Raw genomic sequence first — 25,343 nt, 5'->3', positions numbered from 1 at the left:
CTTGCGGACTTTCTTCCCAAAACCACTTTCTGCAACAGAGAGGTCTCTCCACTCTTTAGACCTCAAACGTTGTTTGAAGTTCTACATCCACCGAACAGAACAGTTTCGGAAATCCAACCAGCTTTTTGTTGCCTTCAGCAGGCCCAGAAACTAAGCAGAGCATTTCTCGTTGGATCTCTGCAGCCATTACTTTCTGCCGTCAACAGGCAGGTCATCCTCTGCATTCTAAAGTTCGGGCTCATTCCACCAGAGCTGTCTCCACTTCAATGGCGCTCTTTGCAGGAGTGCCCATTATAGACCTATGCAGAGTGGCGACATGGAAGACACCACATACGTTCACCAGGCACTACTGCTTGGATACTGAACTTATGAAAGATGCAGCAGTAGGACAAGCTGTGCTCCGTCATCTATTTCACTAGAGGTGAGCCTTCTCTCTTTCATCCCACCTTCCTACAGTCTACTCGCACATTTCTGTTTTATATGGTATTTTGGTACTTGTTATATTTCACAATTGGTATTCTAATATCGAGTGATTTTACATGTTGTACCATACGAAATGTGCTGGTGATTGCTTTCTACTCTGATTCAGGCATGTGAATCTATGAAAGATACCCCTAATACTGGATAAGAAATGCGTTACTTACCTGTAACTGCAGTTATCCAGTATTGGTATCTTTCATAGATTCACATGCAATCCACCCACCTCCCTGGAAGGGCTCACCTTGGTTCTCTCAGTAGGTACTACTTAGCACTGCGCTTACGAAAATCTGAGGGACTAGGGCTCCTTCCAGGAAGGTTCTAGAGGGTGGTGATATCTGATTGGCTCTTGGCCAAAGTTTGGTCCTTCTACAAAAGGACATGGATATGTTACTAATGAGAGGCCTCCGGCCTATTACTATGTATATGTCTTTATGACATTACTCTTTTTATGTACCGGGGACTCCCAACCCGACGACGGGGAATGATTCAGGCATGTGAATCTATGAAAGATACCAATACTGGATAACTGCAGTTACAGGAACGCATTTCTTACCCACCCTCCTCCCCTGAGAGTCTTCCCCTTTTTCTCGTAGACTGAAGTAGCTCACTTGAAGGGACTCTGCTTCTCTTGGTTGTGTGGTAGAGTGTAGTGTTGTCTTATTGGCTATAGTTTGGCCTTTTATTTAAAAGGACATAGACAGGCTATAGAACCAATGATCAGTGCCATTAGAACCTATTATACTGACACACATAGCTTTATTATGGTACAGTGGGACTCGCACTTGGGGGAATGATTCAAGCATGTGAATCTATAAAAGATGCCAATACTGGAGAACTACAGTTACAGAGGGAAAAAACAGATTTTCTTACTGTGCTCTGCTGGCCACTATGTTCTTTGTTGTCAGGAAGACCCCCACCCCTCTCACCTTTCTCGGGCTGTCTGAGGTGCTCCTCCTTCCCAGCCTCTCCTGAATGGTCCTGTTAGGAGCTGTATGTGGGAGAGGCAGCTAAAGAGGTGCCAAAGCAGCAGCAAGATTCAGAAAGAAGGGTAAATAGAACGAAAGTGTCTTCACCAGTGCGTGTTCGCCTCTTTCAGAGTGTGTGTTTGTGTGCGTATGCGCGTGTTTGTGTGCCTGTCAGTAAACTCTGCGCGTCTCGGTGTGTTTGGGGCTGGCGTGCTATTTCTACTGCCTTCTGTAAAATGCTGAACCTTGCACAGTGGTGGTAATCCCTGGCAATCTGCTAGCCATGGCACAATCGTTGTAGTCTCTGGAAATTTGATGACCTGGCTTTGTAGAGATAATTTCTGACAACATGCTGACCCTCGCACAATGATGGGAATTCGTGATATAATGCTGGCCTTAACACACCTTGTGGGACTCCCTTTGCAGCATTCTGGCTCTGGCACAATTGTGATAATTTGTGGTAAAATGTTTGCCTCTGTAAAGTGGCGGCCAAGGGTTCAAGGGAGAGAGATAGGCATGGAGAAACTCATTGCATTTGTAAATGCTTTCCTTTTGTTCAGCAGCGTGAGTCTTCTTCTACTAAGCCAGTTCTCTATGCTTTTATTTTCTTTCATTGAATCAATCAAATTCTATTGTTTAAGAACAATCCTAAACGCTTTATATACAGCAATATCACCGACAGTTAGAAGACATTCATTTTAGTGCAAAATGCTAAAAAAGTAAATATCAAACAGTCAAAGAATTCGGATTGTGTCCAGCTGACTTGCAAAAATTCCCAACATTAAAGAAAATAAAAGGATTTGAGAGCATATGCAGGAAGTACAAAGCAGTCTTATATCGGCAAACTATAACATTTATGAATTGGTTAAAAAAAATTGTTTGGAATTCTCAATATTTACAACAGAAAACAAAATGATATAGAGTTTGTAGGTCGATCTCATCACACGGGCAAATTAACATGGATAATTTTTCATATTGGCCCAAGGGAAAACTAATAGTATCCAGCCGAAATTTGTTTTAGGGAGCTCATTCCCAAGGACTCAAGATCCAAGTCAAATAAGGTTCAAGGCAGGATTATGTTTGTACAATATCATAATCACGCAGAGAAGATTGACTCAATTACTCTTTCTCCCTAGATGTCACCCTAGGGCTTGTGAAGAGCTTTGTAACTTTCTGAATATTTGATTTGGTCAAAGAATCATAAACAGTAAACCACTTATTCAATCAAATGTCTTTGGAGGAAGATTGCACATAATTTAGCTAGGGAATGGAAGTACCTTTCTCACAATTTAAGCATTCTAATATACTCTCCCGATTGAGAGATGTATGTTTGTTAGTCAAAACAGATTGAGCCGGATACAAAATCCAGCTCAATTCTTGGCTATATTCCGTTTCGCAATTGTTGTTCCAAGCGTGGCCAAATTCTGTAATGCTAAATTTAGATCAGTGGGTTGCCAAATATTTAAGAGGGAGCATCTGGGATCACGCGGTACCTCAGTCCCTCCCACCGCCGAGATCTCAGTCATCACCCGTTCCCAATAAGATTGTATATTCGGACAGTCCCATATTATATGATAAAATGTTCCAGTGTGTCCGCAGCCTCTAAGGCAGGCATGTTTCCTTATTGAAGTATGTTCTTGTCACTCTCCCTTCCACACATGTTCATGTTTCGCAGTGGAGGCCCAATATTTTGCTTGCAGCAGTAATGACTTAAATTTGACGCCGACTACACTTTACCTAAACCTTCATGATTGGTTTAGCCAAGCTTTGCCACCAGTAGTTATCCTCTAGTCTCTTTTAAAATTTGTCTTGGGGGTCGTGGCCAAGATGGCGGCGGTCTAGGACGTGTATCTCAGTCCCTCCGGCGCCGCCTGGCATCTAGCTTTGTTAATCGCCCTACCTGGTGCCCATCTGTGCTGTTCAAGGAGTGGAAGGTAGACCTCTCGCTATCATAGTCCCGTTGGTGCCGCTATTTCGGTGTTAACTGACGGAGATCCGCACTTTTGCAGCAGCGCAACCCCGGCGTCCTCCCTGCATGGCGGGCCGTGTGGTGAACTGAGCTGAGGCCTGTGAGCAGCGGAGAGGCGCATCCCGGGCTGTGAGCGGCCGGCCCTGGTACAGACAAGCGTTGTTGGCGGCGGCGGCTGCTGAGGCCGGGGGGTTCGGGCCCCGTCCCGGGTTGGAGCCGGCCCCGGATAACTTAGAGCTGCCCGTCTGCTCCTGCTGTGTTTGCGGCGGTTGAGCTGCTCGGGCTGGAAGACGTGGTGAGGAGTGGAGGGGCGGCTGCCTGACACCTGTCGGCTGGGGATCGGTCCGCAGTTCGGCGGACGTGGTGGGGCCTCGCGCCGGTTCTAAAAGCAGAGGGCAGCGAGCTTGGTGGTGGGAGGGCCACCCCCTGCAGCGGCCGCTAACGAGTGAGGCTTGGAGACTTTGTGGAGCGGCGGAGCTCTGATACAACCCGCGGATTGGCGGGCAGCACAGCGCATCAGGGGGACCCGGCCCCCTTCTCCCGCTACCGAGGCAGAGTCCTGGGCTCCGGTGACAGCTTGGGGCTCCCTGCGAGTGCCGGCGGAGACAGGCCCTGAGTCCGGCGGTGGGTGCGACTCCCCCAGCTGGGCTGGATCGCAACAGGCTGTGCTCGGTGCTTACAGGCCGCGGTTCCAGGGCCTAGGGACACTCTGTTTCGGCCTGTGATCCGGCGGGTAAGGAGAGCGCCAGACTGCAGGGGCATTGGTGGGCCCCTCCCCCTTGGGGGCGCCTGGGGTGAATCGCTGCGGGGCCCGTGGGGGGCCCTTCATCGACCCTCATTTCGGCGGGCAGCGACTCTGGGGCTCCACGAATTTGCTCCTCCCTAGTGAGCATCCCGCTGCACATGGTGGCTGGGCTGGTGGGTCGCTTGTGGTGCCTGCACGCCGCGGGAGAGGAGCCGGACAAGCTCTATGGAGTGGCCCTGAAAGGGGAGAGCGAGTGAGTGGAGAAGAGGAGCGGTGAGTGACCCTGTGACTATCGGTTTGGGCTGCAGCTCCCGCAAAGTTCAAGGGGTCCAGAGTCGGGCAGCCTCCCGTACTAACTACCCCCTGGTTGGCCTGCGCCCGGTGTGGGTCCAGTGGGAGCCTGGCTGGGCTGTCTGCAACAGTGCCCGGGTGGGCAGGAGGTTACAGGGCTGCAGCCTACGGAGGCCCTCCACCGTGGTTGACTTTGCGGTTGGTGGACATGGGGCCTACCCCGGCGTAGAGCTGATTGCGCCGGGAGCTTGGTGACAGGAGGGGGGGGAGGAGGGGGGGTGCGCCATAGGCCTGAATATCGACAGGCGGTGTTTTTCAGTGGCTGCCCGAGACGGGTCTGCGGGCCCGAAGCAACTAACAGAGGTAAGAAGGACAAGGCTCCGAATGACTCCCTGCTGAAGTTAGGGAGCCGGGCTGTCTCGCAACCGGATATTCAGGCCGCTCAGCTGGAGGATGTGGAGGCTCCGGCGACTAAAGCCTTCCTGCTGTACCTTTTTGCCGCCATTAAGGAAGACCTCCTGGAAATTTGTTCCCAACTCTCCTTTGATGTCCATGAAATGCGGCGGGACGAGTTGGCTTGCCGAGGAATGCTAAGGCCCCACCACCGGACATCTTAGTCTGTGTCCACGACTTTCAGATCAAGGAACGGATGTTACGCAAGGCACAAGCCCTCCCCTCAGTCCAATTTCGGGGGCATCAGCCTGTCCTTTTCCAAGACCTAGCGGCCTCTACCGTCATCAAACGTCGCACCTTCAAGCCAATCACCACGTACTTTCGGGAGCAAGGCATCCCCTACTCGTGGGGACATCCGTTTCGCATAATTTTTAAGTTCAAGGGGAAACTCGTGTAGCTTCGCTCCCTGGAGGCAGCATTTGAGGCATTGAGCTTGGAGAAGTCGGACACCCCTGCTGGTTCGGTCTACTTTCCCGCTTGGTGACGCAGGCGCTCAACTGAATGGCAGACCGAGGGGAGTGTGTAGGAAGGTACATCCTGACTATGGTTGCCCCCAACTTTTTGCCCTGTGTTTTAGCTGGTTTTTGACATAGTCGACCTGGGATCCTGCCAATCAGGACCCCAGGTCTACTGCTCTCTCTGTAAAATGGATTCCATGTACCTTAGGTGCATTTCCAATTGGTACTGGGCCGCCTTATCAGACCCTGTAACTCAGGGCATAGGTGTACCCAGGGCCTACCAGGGGCTGAAGCATGTATTATGCCACCCCTGGCTGGCCTCTTAAATTTGACACAACTGGCTGCATGACAGCTGGGGCAAAGTCGTGTAATCACCCTTTGCTGTAGGTGTAGTATACCTATACCTAACCCTAAAATGGACACACAGATTCCTATCAGTCACTCCTATGGCAGGCCTTGACAATCCTGAAGGCAGAGTGCTTGGAATCGTGTGAGATGGTGCTCTGGCATGAGCTGAGCCTGTCTGCAGCTTGCGGAACCAAGTCCTAATAGCTGTTCCATGATATCGCATACCATATACTCTTAAGTGCATTATAATCCTCGCGGTTAAATGCTAACTTTAACCGCGACGGGGTTAGCATTCCACCCTTCTAGAGGGACACGACATGTATGTAACTGTGAACCCCGGTTAAAGTTAAACGAAGCCTCAGCTCCACAAAATGGATGCTGCCACCACAGACACGAGTCTGACCTCCTGCTGCTGGGAGTCCTTCCAGCGAGGGAGGCTTGGACAAAGGGTTTCCTGTCCGGGGCGGTGCTAGCACCGTCCCAGACATGGTTTTGTGTATCCTGGGTAGGCAGGGCTTTTCAGGAAGGTGACTGCTGAGTGGCACCCAGGTGCTCACTACGCATAGGCCGGTCAGAACCAGTTCCAGGGGCACACCAGCCCCTGGCCTGGGGGAAGTCCGGCATGGCAGAGGGGTGTAACCACCCCCCTCCTAATCCCACCCATAGGCAGGACCTAGTCACCGGGTCAGCCCCCTTTTTTTAGTATAAAGATGGGAGCGGGCCCCCTGTTCAAATTAGATCATCTTTGGAATCAAGACACGACTTTCTGTGAAAGGACTTCACGATTTCTTCCTCAAGATTCTCCCTTGTGGCTAAGGAGTAGTCACCCTGCATCCGCAGGCACCATCCTAAAGAACACTGCGGTCTGCTGCAAGTCCTTCATCACGAATCCGACGACCCAGCTCGACGAGACCCGGCTTCCCTGGCACCTCTGACCTCTACTCACCTCTACAGCAAAGCTGAGAACCGTGAGTGCGACGAGACCTCGAGGGACCGACGATCGCCAAGACTGCACGACATCTTTACTGCAAGCCCACCGTGTCCTCCACGGGTGAGTGCTTTGGGGTCCGAGAAGCCCCGACCCTGCGCAGCTCCAGCACCCAAGGTCAACCTCCCTGCATCTCCACGATCTGCGTGGGGCCCTTCTGCTGTTTGCTGTGCACCGCGTTGTTTGGCTACTAGCCGGCTGGCTTGTGGCCTTCTGAACGACGCCCGACGACATCACTGCTGCTGGTCTGGTTGCTCCAGACTGGCCCTTGCTTCCTTCTTGAAGAGAGGCACCCCGGACCCTCCTGGTCCACTCCAGACGCCATTTTAGGTCCACCGCGTGGGCTTGAATTTGCCAAGGCTTTGTTGCCCAATCCTGGGTCCAGCGACGCCGACAGCTTCTATCTTCGTGGGACAGCTCGATCCTCCTTCCTGGTCGCCGACAACGCCTCCTGGTCCGTGAGATCTCCGAGCCCAGCGTCACCCACACGCCTTGTCGAGGTGGCTACCATCCGGTGCCCTCCTGGTGCCCACTGACTACTGGCTAGTAGTCTCGAACTTGGTCCCCTCTGCTTTCAGGTGTCATCTTCCATCGATCCAGGCTTGGATCCACCGAACCTTCTTCACTGGTCGCCTGCCAGCAACTTCTTTCTTCCAGGCTCCTGGTCCGTCAACGAGGATTCCCGACGTCCTTTGAGTCCTATGCAGCTGCAGCCCCTGGGCTAGGTAACTTCGGCATTTCGGTGCCCCAGCATAGCCTCACTATCCAAGGGTCAGAATCTACTTTCGTTTTCTCCCTACCAGGTCGGGTTCGCCCGAGAACACTAACTTTGCAATTTCTAGCTACCATAGACTTTGTCCCGCATCTCGCGTGAGAGTGCACACACTGCACCCGAGTCCCCTGGGTCTCCTAGAAGTAATCTAACGATTCTATAGTCAAGTCCTAGCGATTCCAAAGCCTATTAGTACTGTACTTACCTGCTAGTAATTTCGCATTCCACTTTTCAAGTATATGGTTTTCCGTGCCCCTAGGGTATTTGTATATACTGTGCTAACTTAAGTATTTTTGTAAGAGTTTTGGTTTGTGCTTAGTACCCTGTCCTCATAAAGAGTACAGGGCTGTTGTGATCTTTAATAAATAACTGTTTATTTTCATAACACTTGTGTGGTGTCCTTTCACTTGGTGTTCAAGGGGTATATGTGGTATAACAGCTGGCTTAACACGCCCTCTCGAGTCTTTAGCCTTAGACTGCTCGTATCCACGCTACTAGGATAGCTGGTCTATAAGGTTGACTTACAACCAATCATCAATAAGGGTTGCTGGACTGATACATAGTGTTCACTAGAATAGTGACCACTGCATATCAGGCCACCTTCTCACAGAGGTCGCCTCCGCTGGGGAGACCGGGCCCTTCTGCAGGCCTCATGGAAAGAGAGGCTGCCGTTTCCTCGGTGGCTCAGGTGACTGACGGCGAGGGTGCTGCTTGAATGCTAATCGCTTGGCCCAGGATGAGTTGCATGGCAGCGTTGGGAGGGGACACTGGGAGTTAAGACTGTGATACTCACTCCTCTCTGTCCCCAGTGAAAGGTATTGCCCTGTATCAGGGTTAGATGCGGTGCTGAATGGAGCCACGGTCCCCTTTAAAAATGGTTTCCTTGATGAACATTGGTCTTTTTCTAGTTTGCTTTTCCCCCTTTTTGGGGTTTAGTTCTGTAGCATGGTGGTTAGGGAGGGGTGGTTATCTGGGCTCCGCATCAGTTCTCTGGGGGGGGTTAGGTGTAGGTTGGGGTGGCTGGGTGCCTCCGGTGGGCACCCCGGTGGTCCTGTTTCAGCTGCTTTGTCTAGTTCCTTTGTCCCTCCTTGGCAAATATGGGTAAGGATTTGAAGATTATCAGTTTGAATGTTCGGGGCCTCAATAACCCTATTAAGCGCGCAGCCATACTATCGCTGTTAGAGGCTGCAGATGTGGACGTGTGCCTGTTGCAGGAGACTCACCTCCTCTCCAAGGATTCTAAGAGGATGAAGGACAGACGCTTCCCCGTGCAGTTGTGGTCCTCTGGTCTGGCAAAAAAACATGGGGTAGCTATCCTATTTAGCACTAAGGCCCACTGTAAAGTCCTATCCCAAGTAGTTGAGATTAGGGGTGCTTTCTGGCGGTCCGGGTCCTATGGGGGAACACTCACTTCACAGTAGGCTCACTGTATGCCCCAAACGAACGCCAAGAGCACTTTTTGAAGACGGCGCTCGCCGAGGTGCTAGCGTCCCCAGTGGAGCACACCACTGATTCCCTCATTGCAGATTCCTTCCGGCGCTTTTATAACACCTTGTACCACTGGGAACCCTCGGACCCTGAGCGAGTGGAGGCGTATCTAGCTTCCTGTGGTGTAACACCCCTCTTTCGGGCCTCGGTTGAGGCTCTGGACGCTGAAATATGCATTGAGGAAGTCATTTCCGCAATTGCACGGCTGAAACTGGCTAAATCCCCGGGGCCGGATGGCTTCTTGGCCATCTTTTATAAGACGTTTTGCCTAGAATTGGTGCCCTTTCTAACTCTCCTCTTTAATTACTTCCTGGAGACATGGGAGGTGACCCCCTCCATGTCTGAGGCCGCCATCACGGTCATTCCCAAGCCCGGGAAGGACCCCATGGAGTGTGGGTCGTACCGCCCAATCTCCCTCCTCAACATTGACGCCAAGCTTTTCGCTAGCGTTCAGGCCGCGCGCCTGAGCACGTTAATGGATGGTATCCTAGACCCGGACCAGTCGGGATTCATCCCAACGCGGCAGAGGGGGACACAACACTAAGACTTTTGCACCTCATGGACTTAGTCCACCGCTCTCGTACGCAGGCCCTCTTTTTATCCATAGACGCGGAGAAGGCCTTTGACCGCGTCGATTGGATGTATCTGTTTGCGGTGTTGAAGGCCTTCGGCCTGGGGGCTAACTTCCTAAGAAGGGTTCGCTGCCTGTATGCGGCCCGACAGCGGCGGTCCGGGTGAATGGCTGCTGGTCAACTTTTTTTTCCCATCTCTCGCGGGACGAGACAGGTATGCCCCCTGTCCCCGTTGCTTTTTGCGCTCTATATGGAGCCCTTTGCTCAGCGAGTGCGGTCTAAAGGGGACATTGAGGGGGTTCGATTTGGCGCAGACATGCACAAAATCAGTCTGTACGCGGACGATGTGATACTTTCGCTCACTCACCCTCGCACCTCCTTGCGGCACCTATTGACAGAATTGCACGAATTTGGCAGTGTTGCGGGATTTAAAGTCAATTTCTCGAAGTCACAGATACTTTGTGTCGGTCCCTGCTACTGAAGTGCAGGATCTACAACAGCATTTTGACTTTAGTGGGTTCATTCTGACATTCCGTACCTAGGAATCCGCCTTGCACCCTCCATAGCCCAGACAGTTTCTATTAACTACAAGCTTTTAGTCGATCAAACAGCCAAATCCCGGTCAGACTGGTCCCGTCTCCAGCTAGCCTGGTTCGGTAGGCTAGCATCAGTTAAAATGGCGGTGCTCCCTCGCATTCTGTATTTGTTTCAGCTGCTTCCTCCGAGCCCCCCGCCGGGTACCATACAGAAACTGTAAGGATTAATTACCAAGTTCTTATGGAATCCCAAATGTCTGCGGCTTGCCTTCTCGTTACTTATGGCCCCTAAGGCCAGTGGTGGGCTGGGCTTTCCCTCGCTGAAAGCGTACTACCAGGCGGCCTGTCTGCGAATCATTCTCGAATGGAACAGACCTTATTCCAGTAAACATTGGAACTTTATGGATCAGACGGTGGCGGGCTGCAAAATTTTGCGTGAGTTATGGCTCCCTCGAAAGCACAGAGCTTGAGGTCTATATTCTTCGCCTGTGACGTCTCCAACTATGAAGGCGTGAGACCAGTTGGCGCAGCCTAAAGATTGGACCACCTTTCCTTCGCCCCTTAACGTCGATTGTAGACAACCCAGACTTCCCGCCTGGCTGCTCGTCCCTGATCTTTCAGCGCTGGAGGGAGGAAGGTTTCAAGCAAGTGGGCCACCTCTTTGATCTTGATGGTCTAATCTCGTTCCCCTCACTCCGCCGGGACCATTTCTCTCTCTTAGAATCTGACGCATTTCCTTATTCATAGGTGGCGCATTGGGTCACTCAGCCCCCTAACGTTGCGGCTATGTCTTGCCCGCTAACAACCCTTGAACGTTGGGTGGTCTGCAAGAAAGATGATCGCAAACTTATATCTGACTTATACGCCATGATCATTGCTCGCCCTAAAGCTCCGCATACTAAAGCACAGGTTCGCTGGGAAATGGAGTTGGCCCGCCTGCTGTCGCATAAGGAGTGGGAAAGTGTTCTACCACGCGCACCACACTGCTGCTAATGTGGCGGGTGCAGAGTCAGCCTATAAGGTTGTGGCATATTGGTACTATACCCCAGCTCGTATTAAGTCCTGGGACCAGAAACATTCAGGCCTGTGTTGGAGGGGTTGTGGTGCCCCGGGCACCCTGACACACCTACTATGGCACTGCCCAAAGCTAGAGCGCTACTGGAAGGCCATCCTTGATGATTTGGACGATGCGTTTCACATCACGTTCCCTAGGGCTCCTGAACATGTGCTGCTAAGGCTTCCACATGCAAAAGCTTTCCTTGGCGATCTATGAGGGGTAAGCAGATTGCGTTGGCCTTGTTAGCAGCGCGCTTAGTTATCCTTGCACAATGGAGATCAACTGATTCTCCCGACCCTATTGATTGGATTCGACGGCTGTGGCATCTATTGGCTATGGAACTCCTCTCGCTGTGCATTGATGGCAAGGGGGCGACCTATGCGGAGTTGTGGGAACCATTCATTCATCTCCTATCCAGAGATCTGCGTGATGTAACGTGGCCAAAATATCTGCAGATCTTATCCCAATGGAACCTCGGGGTACAGCCCAAAGGACTTGACTGCTCTGGGAGGTGCTGGGGGGAGGGTGTGACTTAGAGCGTATAGGGGGTAGATAAGGCTGATGCGGAGGAGGGTGGTGGGAGGGGGGTTGGGGTGGCGGGTGGGGGCTTTGTTTTCATTAGTTGTTCCTGTTCTATTTTAATTGCAGTAAATTGATGACTGTGCTGGCTGCTCCTCATAGAATTGCATTGCCCTCCAGGATGTAGACCCAATCGCTTTGTTAGTACTACTGGATTTTGCTCTGCCGGCCAGTGGATGTAGGCAGTTGAGCTGTTATGCGTTGTTTTGCTGCTCAATAAAAATGATTGATTCTAAAATTTCTGTCTTGCCCTTTCAGTAAACCTTAAGACATTTATCTGGGCGTGACCCAAATGTGAACCATATAACATACTGGACAATAAACTGTGATCATAGTTTTCCATTGTGGCAATTCTCTATGGATCCATGACTGTAATTCACGCCTCTTCATGAATGAAACTTAAAGTAGGAAATTATAGTTCTCTCAGGGGATCGCCAATGATGGTCAACAGCACTGAATAGTCCTGCCCACATGCGGGGACTCCAGGAGCCCTTTTCATAGTAGGTCTTAAGTGTAGATGTTCACCTTTCTTCAAGCAGGCCTGAAAAACACTTAAGAACATTATGCAGCCTAAAAGGAAGGCTACAATGGCCAATTCTTAAGATTATACTTTAAAACAAGTAAAGAAACCCATGTATATGTATATTAAAAACCAAATACTTTCGCAGACAACTTACATCTTCACAAACCTTTTTTGTAAAAGTAGAGAAGCATGGAAGACAGTGTAGCCCTGTAGGCTGCCTTTGTTAGTGTAAAACAGTGTCTCTGCCTTTAAGGACCCAGAGACCACTAGTATCCCATCATGCCCAGCAGGTGGTAGTTGCTTCAGTTCTTTTTATCCAGCATCTGGTGACCGGATTTTGGAGCACTGAGCTTGACTTTTTGGCTTTTTCTCTTAAAAAATCTCTTGGATTTTTTGACAACTATTTCACAAGATGGTTTTTAACTGTCCCTTTCTTTTCCTTTTTCTGACCGGAATTTGTGGTATTTAGTCAAATAAAAAGCCATCTTTATTTGGCATGTGTCCTGCCTGTGGGAGAAAGAAGGCCAAGTCAGACCCCCACTGCGTCTGCACCATCTGCCTTCCCGTAAGCCATGTTCCTGACAAATGACAGCACTGCAGGAATATTTCCCGGCGTACCCCGAGGGAAAGGGAGAAAACTAGCCTCTAATGCACAAAAGAGAGACGCAGGTAACCGATGCATTCTGAAGGTGGGACATCAGAAGAGCGAGGAGAGGGTCAGTCCTCTACCAGGGCTCTTCCACTGTCCTCTGAGGACCCCAGGTGTGGAAGGTCTAAAAAGAAGAGTACAGCCCAAAAACTACGAAGTTCCAGGTTGACGTTGAGAAGATGGATGTCGAGACTAGGCACAGAACTAACTTGTTCTCAGTCAAGGGCAGGGTCGACGTGGATGAGGAGGCCCAGATAGACGTCGAGATATGGTAGATTGTCATGGAAGGTGAATACACCGGCTCAACATTGAAGGAGTTTGACGTCAAGGCGTGTCAAACCTCCAGAGCAGGATCCGCTTTTTCTCCGGATCCATGGATTCTGTGGTCATCTTAGTCGCGAAGAAAGATTTGACAACTCCTTTGTCTACTGTACCTCAAGACAAGGAGAGTAAAACGCTGGATTCAGTGGGCTGCAAGGTATGCGGTACAGCTGCTACTACCAGTAAGGCACCCAGTGCGTCTGCTCTTTTGGGCTGGCACGATAGGGCCTTTTGGGACTCCTTACAGAAATTTGCTGACGACCTACCCACAGACAAGAGAAGAATTTCCTTGAGGTCATCAAGGGAAGGATGATGGTCTCCAACCAGATCATCATTGCTGCAGCAGATTCATCCTTGTTAGCGGCACACAAGTAGTGTCACAAGGTGAAATTGTGTAGACATTCATGGCTGCCACTTACAGCCCTCAAGCATGAATTACAGCAGGGTATCCTTAATTTGCCATTTTCTGGATCCACACTCTTCGGCAGTCACAAGGACGACTAGATGGCCTGGATAAAGTTGGAATTGGACAACTTCAAGGCAGTTTGCCTTGGAAAAACAAAAAGAACAGTGAAGGCTACATACGCCCTACCAAGTGCTGTTTTTTCCTTCAGACGGTTCAAACCCCTCTCTTGTACCATGGTCGCCTGCAATCCCAACATCAGAGGCCTTACCAGCAGCAACAGCAATAGCGCCTAGTGGTAGAGCCACTTACCCTGGTCATCTGGAAAGTCTACAGCAGACTACATGCCTTGAATCTTTCCTTCTTCCTCTTCCTTAACAACTCTGGTAGGGGAATCAATTTCACATTTTCTGGCTGAGTGGCAGTCCATCCTAAAAGATGCCTAGGTAACAAATATTGTTCAAAATGACCATTTTCTCAGGTTCACTAGTCCTATGCCAAATATACCACCAAAACCATCCAGTCACCATGTACGAATTCTGCACTTGGATGTCCACATCCTTCTCCATAACAAGGCAGTAGAGACGTCCTCCCGACCAAACAAGGAACTGGCATTTATTCCTGATACTTTCTGGTAAAAAACAAGGTCCCAGAAAACAGTTCAGACCATTTCTCAATTTGAAACTAGCCAACATATGGAATCAACGAGAAGAGTTTTGAATGCTGGCACTGCATCAGATCTATCCACAGTTACACAAGGGAGACCGACTCTGCTCAATAGACCTCCAAGCTGCGTACTTCCATATTGAAATAGTCAAGAAGCATTGCACGTTCTTGAGGTTCCTCGTATGTTAAGAGCATTACCAGTACAAAGTGCTTCTGTTTGACCGCAAATCAGCCCCCAGAACTTTCTCGAAGTGCATGGCAATGGTAGCTGCCCACCTCCGGAGTCATTTTGTCTACCTCTATCTAGATAAATGACTCATCAGGGTGTCGACTTCTCAGGAAGCCACTCTGCATTAGCATTGGACGAGTGACCACCTTCAACGATTAGGGCTTAATACCAATCACAGCAAATCACCATCTACTCCTGCTCAGACGATGCATTATTTGGGGGCCCCAGTCAACACCAGTCAATCAGAAGTGTGTCTTTCAGAGGATGGACTGTAATCAATCAGTTTCAACTGGCAATCCCTCATGTAAGCCTCTCGCCCCACAGTGAGGACAGTGTTGTCTCTCCTCGGTCCTTAGCTCGATAGCTTCACGTATCTTTCTAACTCCGAATGCCCGTGTCCACATGTGCCCTCTTCAGAAATGCCTCGGATCAGTGGGACCAACTCCTGGGCAATTAGGAGGATAGTATAACACCCCCCCGCCCCCCGCCCCTCAATGCAACAGTCTCTGAAATGGTGTTCTCCAAATTTGCTTCAGGGGATTCCATTTCACCAAGATATTTCTTCCTTGACCATAGTAACAGATGTCTTATTGCTAGGATAAAGAGTACACATGGAGCACCTCCAGATCCAAAAAACATGGTCTCCTAGAGAGAACCTACCAAATCAATCTCTGACCACCATGTATTACCTCACCAAGCAGGGGAGAATGAGGCCCAGGCCATTGATCCCACGAGGCCCAGGCCATTGATCCCACGAGGCCCAGGCCATTGATCCCACGAGGCCCAGGCCATTGATCCCACGAGGCCCAGGCCATTGATCCCACGAGGCCCAGGCCATTGATCCCACGAGGCCCAGGCCATTGATCCCACGAGGCCCATGCCACTGATCACAAGAGGCCCATACAGTTTGGAAGTGGCTGATAGGCAGAGACCGGTGGGCCACTGCAACTCCTCTCCCAGGTGCTCAAAACGTTCAAGCAGACTACCTAAGCAGGGTCTTGCAGGAAAACCCAGAATGGGTGCTTCACGATGACTCCGTGCAAAACATCTTCATCACATCGACTTTTTCGCCACTGCAAAAGAAGGAAAATGCCCAGGCTTCGCTTTGGGGGTACTTCCAAACAGGGACACTGTTGAATGTCCTGTGGATAGACTGGTCCGACAAATCTCTCTACGCCTTTCCTCCAATCTCCCTGATCCATCAGTCCTCATCAGCTATCTTTTTTGAGCGCCAGAATGATCTTGATTTCTCTGGAGTGGCTACGTCAATGATGGTTCACGGACATTCTTCATCGGTCAGAGCATCCACATCCCAAGCTGCCGTGCAGACCGGATCTTCTCGAAATTCGAAGCCAGGTGGTTGACCCCAATCTTGGCTCCTGAGCTAGTTCAGTATGGGCACCTAAACCTTTTTCAAGAATGCATGAACACTATCAAGGAGGCTAAACTGTCAACTTGTTCAGCCTGTTCATTCAAATGGAAGAGATTTTGCATTTGGTACTATAACAAGAATGTTGACCCAACAACCTAATTCTTCCATAATTACTTAACTTGGCAAAATCTGGCTTGGAATTCTTCCATAAAAGTTCATTTTGCAGCTCTTAGTGCTACAGAAAATGCCCTTGGTAAACCTTTTTTTTTTTTTTCAAAATGTCTATTATCAAGGATTTCTTAGAAAGGATGAGAAGGGCTTCCTCTCCCATTGGGTATACTTCTCCCTGGGAGCTCAATATAGTCTCTCAGGCAGGACCCTTTCACAAATCCTCCATGCAACATTTCTCATGGAAAACTGCTTTTCACAAAGCCATCACATGCACATGTAGCGTTAGCGAAAACCAGTCATTGTGTCCTCACGAACCATACACTGTGTTTCGCTCCAACAAGGTAGAGATGAGGACTCGCCCACAATTCATTCCTAAAGTATTTTCGTTTTTTTTTAATGTCAGACGATTTCCTTACCAACTTTCTTTGAGCAATCTTCCACCCCTGCTGAAAGAACTCTACATTCCCTAGATGTTATGAGTCTTAAGGTTTTATTTTGACAAAACCGGACACATATGTAAATTGGACTAATTGTTTGTAAGCTATAGCCCAGTCCGTACAGGTCTAGCTACTTCCAAACAAGCCATTTCCTGATGGATAGTATCTTGCATCCTATTATGCTACCAAAAAGCGAATCAGAAACTGTCTGCTAGACCTAAAGCTCATTTTACTGGGGGAAAGCTGCTACTGCCGCTTTGATGAGAAATGTCCGTATAACTGAAATTTACAAAGAGGCTACATGGAGATCTGTTCACACGTTTACCAAACATTATTGTTCGGGCTCAAATGTTAGAACAGATGCTCAAGTAGAACAGGCCTACCTGAGAAATGTTTGCTTAAATGTAGTCGTTGGATCATTCCTCACTCTTTTCCACCGCTGTTGGTGGGGATGGGTCTGCCACTATTTGTTGCTTAGAACTATCAATGGAGATCCCTGAGAGAGACAGAATGGTTTCTTACCTGTAATCTTAATTCTCTCTCTGGGGAATCTCCATTGAAGTCAAGGACTAATACAAGGCTACCCCTGATGAGAGGTAGACCCCCCAGTGCACAGCGTAGAAAAGACACACGGGTCTAATGATTTAAAGCAAACTTCATAAGTGTTCAATCCAAATGATTTACTAGTTCATCATGGTTTAGTGCATATACATTGAGTTCCATGTATAAAACATCGTGATCCAAATGCAAATGAAGATTAACATCAACAGAATGATAGTCCAACGATTATAAGTCCCGATGCATTTCGGGCTAAAACAAAGCCCTTCCTCAGGGGATTGCTCTACGAACAAAAGAAATGCCATAATCAAATCCAGTTTAAGTATCCTCAGCAACCTACATGAACAGCCTTGAAGGGTGTGAGACGTGAACAGGTAGAAACCCAGCGTGTGTTCACTAAAATAGCCACGTTTCCCAAGGTGCATGTAATAGAAGGCAATAGAAAAAATAATAATAAAGTGACAAACTGATCCTGTTAAAAACGGAAAACCAAGTGGATAGATAGAATAAAAAGCAAGAACACCCCACGTGAACACAGTGAGTTAAACCGAGTGAATCACCGTGTTGAAACGGAGCGGTGACTGATAATGCGACGCGCATGTGTCACAGAGTGCAAAAGAACCCGCTAACCAAAAGTTGGAAAAAGATGCCACCCAACTTAGTAACGCGCCGGCAGGAAGACCGCCGAAAGGCTAGTAACAATAAATCAGTCCCCCAACCAGAGGTACTCACAATGTGCGCTGTTAACGCGAACCACCTTCAACAACCCGGATCACGGAACAAACGCGCCCGGACAGTGTCAGTATATGAGCAAGCGTGTAAACATGAAGGATGGACTAAGGTACACCTGAGAGTGAGCGCCATCTTGGACTGGTGTAACCACATTAAACACGAAAAAAGCAGGAACGAGTCCCACATCATAAACCAAAGTAAACCATGACAGAGAAAATAAGTAAAAGCAAAAATGAAACGCTGACAAGACCACAGAAGAGAAGTGCAAGAGGTAAACACAAGAAAAACATACAATAATAAAGGGAATAACAGGCGTATGTAGTGTGACAGATGAGAACAGGCAAGATAAATCACAAATAACATAAAAATTCCATGCGATCATTGAGCCCGTGCGGCTGCATGGTCGCCATGTAACGAATCCAGAAGTTTTCCCTCTTCAATAAGGTTTTTTTGTTGTCGTGTGTTACTGGTACTTGCTCCAGGATGAGGTATTTTAGTTGAGCAACAGTGTGATTGTGTTCCAAAAAATGAGTAGCAACAGTAGATCTCATGTTGCCAGTCCTTATGTTGCTCTTGTGTTCCAACAAACGTGTCCTGATTTTTCGTTCAGTGTGTCCCACATAACACTTGCCACAGGGGCACTTCAAAAGATAGATGACATTCATGGAATTGCACGTGGCATTCACCTGTAATTTTATAGGGTACCCCTTCATGGGGTGGTTGACAACATTCCCCAAAATACAATTGTGGCAGTTAGAGATAAAGGGAGATTCTGTTTTAACCCCACTCGATGAAAGCTTTGGTAGTGCAACATTGAGTTCCGATCCGTTGGTTTTCGGGAGATGGTGGTAGTTACTCTGCCATCTTGTCTTACCACCTTGACATCAAGGAAATGGATGCTTGTCCTGTCAAAACCGACGGATCGGAACTCAATGTCGCACTACCAAAGCTTTCATCGAGTGGGGTTAAAACAGAATCTCCCTTTATCTCAACTGATGCGTGTCAAACGCATCGTGACTTAAAGAAACCTGTCAAATTGAAATGAACAACATGGTTGAAAGGTTCAAGGCTCGTGGCTATCCGCCACAAACTCTACAAAAGGCTGTTACCCGGTGTGGGAACATAACCCGTTATGAACTACTACAGGTTCACACCAAATCCGAAAATTCCAGAATGGTTGTTGTATCCAAGTACACGGTTTTGAGTAAACAGTTTAAAAACATCATTTCCAAACACTGGGCATTACTCAGCCTGGAACCGGATTTCCAGGGAGCCTTCGCACAACAACCCATGTTCGCCTATACAAGGGGAAGAAACCTAAAAGAAATGCTATGTAAACCCAAAGCTGAAAGCCAACCGGTCACTTACAAGGGTCTGCGCCCTTGTCACAACTGTAGTAACTGCCACAATTGTATTTTGGGGAATGTTGTCAACCACCCCATGAAGGGGTACCCTATAAAATTACAGGTGAATGCCACGTGCAATTCCATGAATGTCATCTATCTTTTGAAGTGCCCCTGTGGCAAGTGTTATGTGGGACACACTGAACGAAAAATCAGGACACGTTTGTTGGAACACAAGAGCAACATAAGGACTGGCAACATGAGATCTACTGTTGCTACAAATTTTTTGGAACACAATCACACTGTTGCTCAACTAAAATACCTCATCCTGGAGCAAGTACCAGTAACACACGACAACAAAAAAACCTTATTGAAGAGGGAAAACTTCTGGATTCGTTACATGGCGACCATGCAGCCGCACGGGCTCAATGATCGCATGGAATTTTTATGTTATTTGTGATTTATCTTGCCTGTTCTCATCTGTCACACTACATACGCCTGTTATTCCCTTTATTATTGTATGTTTTTCTTGTGTTTACCTCTTGCACTTCTCTTCTGTGGTCTTGTCCGCGTTTCATTTTTGCTTTTACTTATTTTCTCTGTCATGGTTTACTTTGGTTTATGATGTGGGACTCGTTCCTGCTTTTTTCGTGTTTAATGTGGTTACACCAGTCCAAGATGGCGCTCACTCTCAGGTGTACCTTAGTCCATCCTTCATGTTTACACGCTTGCTCATATACTGACACTGTCCGGGCGCGTTTGTTCCGTGATCCGGGTTGTTGAAGGTGGTTCGCGTTAACAGCGCACATTGTGAGTACCTCTGGTTGGGGGACTGATTTATTGTTACTAGCCTTTCGGCGGTCTTCCTGCCGGCGCGTTACTAAGTTGGGTGGCATCTTTTTCCAACTTTTGGTTAGCGGGTTCTTTTGCACTCTGTGACACATGCGCGTCGCATTATCAGTCACTGCTCCGTTTCAACACGGTGATTCACTCGGTTTAACTCACTGTGTTCACGTGGGGAGTTCTTGCTTTTTATTCTATCTATCCACTTGGTTTTCCGTTTTTAACAGGATCAGTTTGTCACTTTATTATTATTTTTTCTATTGCCTTCTATTACATGCACCTTGGGAAACGTGGCTATTTTAGTGAACACACGCTGGGTTTCTACCTGTTCACGTCTCACACCCTTCAAGGCTGTTCATGTAGGTTGCTGAGGATACTCAAACTGGATTTGATTATGGCATTTCTTTTGTTCGTAGAGCAATCCCCTGAGGAAGGGCTTTGTTTTAGCCCGAAATGCATCGGGACTTATAATCGTTGAACTATCATTCTGTTGATGTTAATCTTCATTTGCATTTGGATCACGATGTTTTATACATGGAACTCAATGTATATGCACTAAACCATGATGAACTAGTAAATCATTTGGATTGAACACTTATGAAGTTTGCTTTAAATCATTAGACCCGTGTGTCTTTTCTACGCTGTGCACTGGGGGGTCTACCTCTCATCAGGGGTAGCCTTGTATTAGTCCTTGACCTCACGCTGACCGGTCCAGACAGCGTTTACCTCACGCTTCACCGCTCAACCTTGCTGAAAAATTTGATCACTCAAAGCTGTGCAAATTCCTTCTCTACATACTTTGTGAATCTCCATTGAAGTCATAAGCAACCCTCCAGCCTCCCCAATGGAGATAATGCAGGCGATTATTGGACTGTTCTATTACTGCCACATCTCGTCAACAAAGAAGTGTAGCAACTGGGCATGATGAAATACTGGTGGTCTCTCAGTTCTCTCAAGGCACAGACACTATTTTAACACACATAATGGCAGCCTACAGGGCTACACTGTCCTTCCATCCTTCATCGTCTACTTAAACAAAAAGGGTTTGTTGTTGTATTTAAGCGGTCTAAGAAATTATTTGGCTTTAAATACACATATGTATGGGTTTCTTTACCCTTTTTTTGTATAATCTGAAGAATTGGCCATTGTAGCCTTCCTTATAGGCTGCCTAATGTTCTTATCCTAAGTGTTTTTACAGACCTTCCTAAAGAAAGATAAACATCTACACTTAACAAGAAATACTATGAAAAGGGCTCCGGGACTCCCTGCACATTTGCTTTTAACTTCAATGGAGATTCTCCTGAGAGTATTGGGATTACAGATAAGAAACCATTCTTTTTCACATATGTTCAGTCCTTTTCTTCAAAAATGAACTGTCTGGCCCTCCAAGGCATAAGTGTAACGTCTATTTGACCTTTGTTTACAGTGTATGTCTCCTCCCTTCTTTTCCAGTTTAAAAAAGGTAAACATAGTAGGAGTATACTATCCATGATCGAGAAATAGGATTATCTGTCACTTATAATTTTTGTCGTAGTCTGACAGTTTTCAAGGATTTGTATGTAGTCACCCATTCTCTTGAACTTGTATTGTCACGTGGGCCAGGTGGCCATTGTCAGTTTCCCTATGTTAGCATGAGCCCATGGTGGATTATCTTTGGCTTTGCACATGGTACTATACGAACATATTTTGCTTTGTGCCACACTAACTTTCCCACAGAACCTGCTGTTTTTACGTTCTGTTCTTTCCTGGGATTTAGTCTGAATACTGCAGACATGGTCGAACAACAATGCCCCTTGTTGTTCTGTTCTAGTCGGACCCTAGTACCTAGACAAAACACGCAGATTCAGCTGTTGTTTGGGAACATGTACCTTAGTCATATAGGTATGTATGCACAGGTGGGTAACAAACAGTTGGAGAGAAATCTTTCCAGAGAAGGGAGTGTGCCAGCACCTGTGATGTAGATCTTCCATCTATGGACTGAGGTACCGGGTCTGCTGTTAAACACCAAGATATCTTCTAACATATAATCAGGGAAGAGGGGTGGGGGGTGGGTGATGACTGGGGCGGGGGGGGAGGGGGAGGTAGGCTTCACTGTTGTATAGAGGGACAGCACCTTTTATGATTTAATTTACAGACTACTTGCTATGCTAAGCGTATTTGTGTTCGGCTTTTTTCTACTTGTTGTGGCACGTATAATGCATACTAGACCATGTTAGTAAAAATAAACATTTTAAACTTTTTTCGTGTCTGTCTAATCTTATTGTGGCCTGGTACAAGAGTGAGAGCAAAAGGTTGTGGCCTGCAACCTTGATTCCTGAGAGGGGGTGGGAGTGTTGTGTTCTGGGTTGTCTAATCACTTGTTTCTCTGTGAGCGAGTGGGAGGGCATGTGAGATACTATAGCTAGTCGGTCCCTGGGCTCATGGGTACTGAGGTGGTAGGATGACTCAGTCCCTGCCTACTACGTTTTCATGATCCCAAGCATAGTTCTGTGACTCAGCAGAATCCCTGCAACAACATTTAGGGCCAAGTTGTTAGGAAACCATACCTGATTGACCAGACCAAAGACTTAAATAATAAGGCTGATAGGTAACCTAGGATTCTGGTGTCTTTACTACTTTAGTGTCTGCTAAAAATTGCTATTCTAATGGGAAACATTCAAATGCATGCGAGTATTTAAGATACTTAAAGGGCAGAGTTAGTGTGTTTTAAGTGTAAATGAGGATGATTGTGATTTTTCTCCTTTTCGATGTGCAGACTTGCCTTCTAACTTGATTTTGTTCCTTCTTGCAGGTGGGCAATTGTTGGACTGACAGATCAATGGGTTCAAGACAAAATCACTCAGTAAGAACACACTTAATACTCCTTAACATTTGCATTAGACTACCTGCAAAAGACTAATATTTGCAAATGCAGTATCAGCTAATTAAACACTAAGTCTGGACAGAGCGGAGAAGGAGATATAATTCAGTTTAGTGGGGAATGCACTGTCTGTGCAAAGTGTGTGTGTGTGTGTGTGTATATATGTGTACATGTGCATTGTGACATAGGACTTTTGGTCTTTAATTGGAGGTTAACAAATGGCCATTGCCTTGCTTTCATTTACATTATTACTGGTTAGTGTAGGTGATAGCTGCAGAGCTATTGTGGGTGTGGTGTGCTACTTGTGCTGTCTTCTGGTGATTGTGTGGTAAATAGCTTTTGTAATGGCTAACTATTTAGAAGCAGCGATACCATTTGAACACAAGTCTTGCACAAAAGTCAGTAAAGAGTACAAAGTGCAATGAGGATTGTATTTGAGGTGGATTACACCAAATAGTGTTATCAGTTGTGGTGTCAATAGTGGTGCGTTTCTATATCTGACAGCAAATGCAACGATTTTAGTTTATCTAGATTGACAGACAAGCATAAATACACATTCCTAATGGTTGTGCCTAACCACAGATTCTTCACCTTGGCAATATCCCCAGGTGCCTGACTGGATCTGGAGTTTTTCCTCAACAGTACTCCTGCTTGCCGGTGGATGGTTTTGGGAAACTTTATGGTAACTCTGCACCGCCGGCGAAGTTGCTGGTGCAGATCCGCAAAAAAGTGCCACCCCTACTTGTTGACGTTGGTTCCTATCTTACCAAACCTTCTAACGTTAGTCCACAGTTTCGCTCAATACTTTATTGGTCTTAAGACTAGGGGTGGGCGGTGAACTCTGCTCCGCCGGCGAAGTTTTGCCACTCCACACTCCACTTATTAGCAAAGAGTTTGGTCAGAAAACTCTCCATACTGCCGGCGGAGCGGAGTTTATCAGCGTGCCTGCTCTTCCCTAATTTATTTGAAGGTAAAGGGCTCATCGGGCAAAGTAGACCAGAATACTTCTGGCACTGGGTGTTACTGTTCTCTTAGAAGGCTTTGAGGAAGCACATGTGCCTGCTCAGTGACTCCCAGGTCAGCCATGATTTGTTAACTGCCTTGAAACCTCTGTTTTTCCTCTCTGATGTGGAAGTTGGAAAGATAGTGGGGAAGAGTGCCGATGCGTCAAAGTACCATCTATGAATCTCATTCAAACACATTTTCCTATAGAAGAACCCTTCTTCCGTTATCCACCCACACAAATCATTTTTGCCAAATATGCTGCAAAACGAAGGAAAAAACTGACTCCAATTAAATTGGTGAATGCCCTAGTCCATTTCTTTCAGATGTTGTGATTCAGACACATTTGTGTGAAGGCATCAAGCACAGGCTCAAATTTCAAGGCAGCTTTCGCAGTGCACCTTGGAAAACAGTTGTTTTTAGCACAAGTTACGCTAGGTCCAGATGCTGAGCTTGTGGCATGAAGACCACAACCCCCAATATGCCTCCTAAGATCTTTTCGCCACAAGAAAAAAGCCCAACTGAACAGAACCTGTACAATGGCCACCGAGGAGTTCCGTGCCCTTCTACCAAGCCTTCTTTCTGTTCACCCGGACTGTGGTTGCCAAACTGACCACCAATATGAGCCTGAGCTTCGGCTGAACGGGTTCTTCCCCAGGACTGATGCACCCTAAATCCGCCAAACGCAGCACTTGCCCCCCCTAGATAACAAAGACTGCGATGGCAGCAGTGCCGGCGATAAGGACTCTGCCTTCCAGGAGTCAGACTTTCCGCTGTGTCAGAGGGCTCAGGAGTGTTTCATCTCCTTTCCAGTTGTAGACTGGGGACCCCATTATCTCCCCAATCCGATATCCCCAAGACTGTTATCAGCTGAAGCACTGCGAGGGCTCCAACTCCTATCCCTGACTGACCAGTAAACACCGGGTACTCTACTTTGACAGTAGACACACTGCACATGCCCAAGGTGAGTGCCTCCCCCAATTCTGCAGCTCATGTGGTTAATATTGGTGTTACACTGTCTGCTGTCCTCAAAATAGTGGCTGTGTATTGAAACTTAAGAATCAATGGTTTATTGAATGTACTTTTTTCTTTTAAAGAAGGTTTTTCGATAGAAACCTGCAGTGTTTGTCTCCTGGGGTAATTGACTGATCTTCTTGCCACGTCCACTTAAACCAGACGAACATTTGCCGCATGGCGTAGAAGGTATAACACAACACCTTCCCTATAAATGTGCTAATGTGGAAGAACGGAGCGCAATATAATAACACATTCCCAAAGTGACGCAATGCAACATTCCCACCGAGGGGGAACAGGGTAACTCACTCCGGACCTCTGAAGTGGGGACCAACTGGTTTACTTTGCTCAAGCATGTACGGCGATTGGAATTCCGCTGCTTGTGTAACTCCATGGAATTACACGAGTCCTGCCCACCCTACTATTGGCATGACTCCAGGACATGTTACAGGTGTGCCTCCTTGTACCCAAAAGCGATCCTGGGCTGGGAAGTGAAAGCGGTGGATACATGGATCTCTG

The 25,343-nt window shown here is 47.8% G+C and overlaps 1 protein-coding gene across 1 annotated transcript in view; it reads left to right on the top strand.

Moving 5' to 3' along the window:
- CDC45 (cell division cycle 45) overlaps nucleotides 1-25,343 on the top strand; it is a 428,728-nt gene that overhangs the window by 161,804 nt on the left and 241,581 nt on the right. The window contains exon 9 of the mRNA XM_086942644.1: nucleotides 22,740-22,790. Coding sequence (XP_086798770.1) covers nucleotides 22,740-22,790 — 51 coding nt within the window. The remainder of the gene's footprint in view (nucleotides 1-22,739; nucleotides 22,791-25,343) is intronic.

Source organism: Lissotriton vulgaris, chromosome 11 (assembly GCF_964263255.1).
Source record: "Lissotriton vulgaris chromosome 11, aLisVul1.2, whole genome shotgun sequence".
NCBI lineage: Eukaryota > Metazoa > Chordata > Amphibia > Caudata > Salamandridae > Lissotriton > Lissotriton vulgaris.
This window is presented reverse-complemented; position numbering and strand designations above follow the sequence as displayed.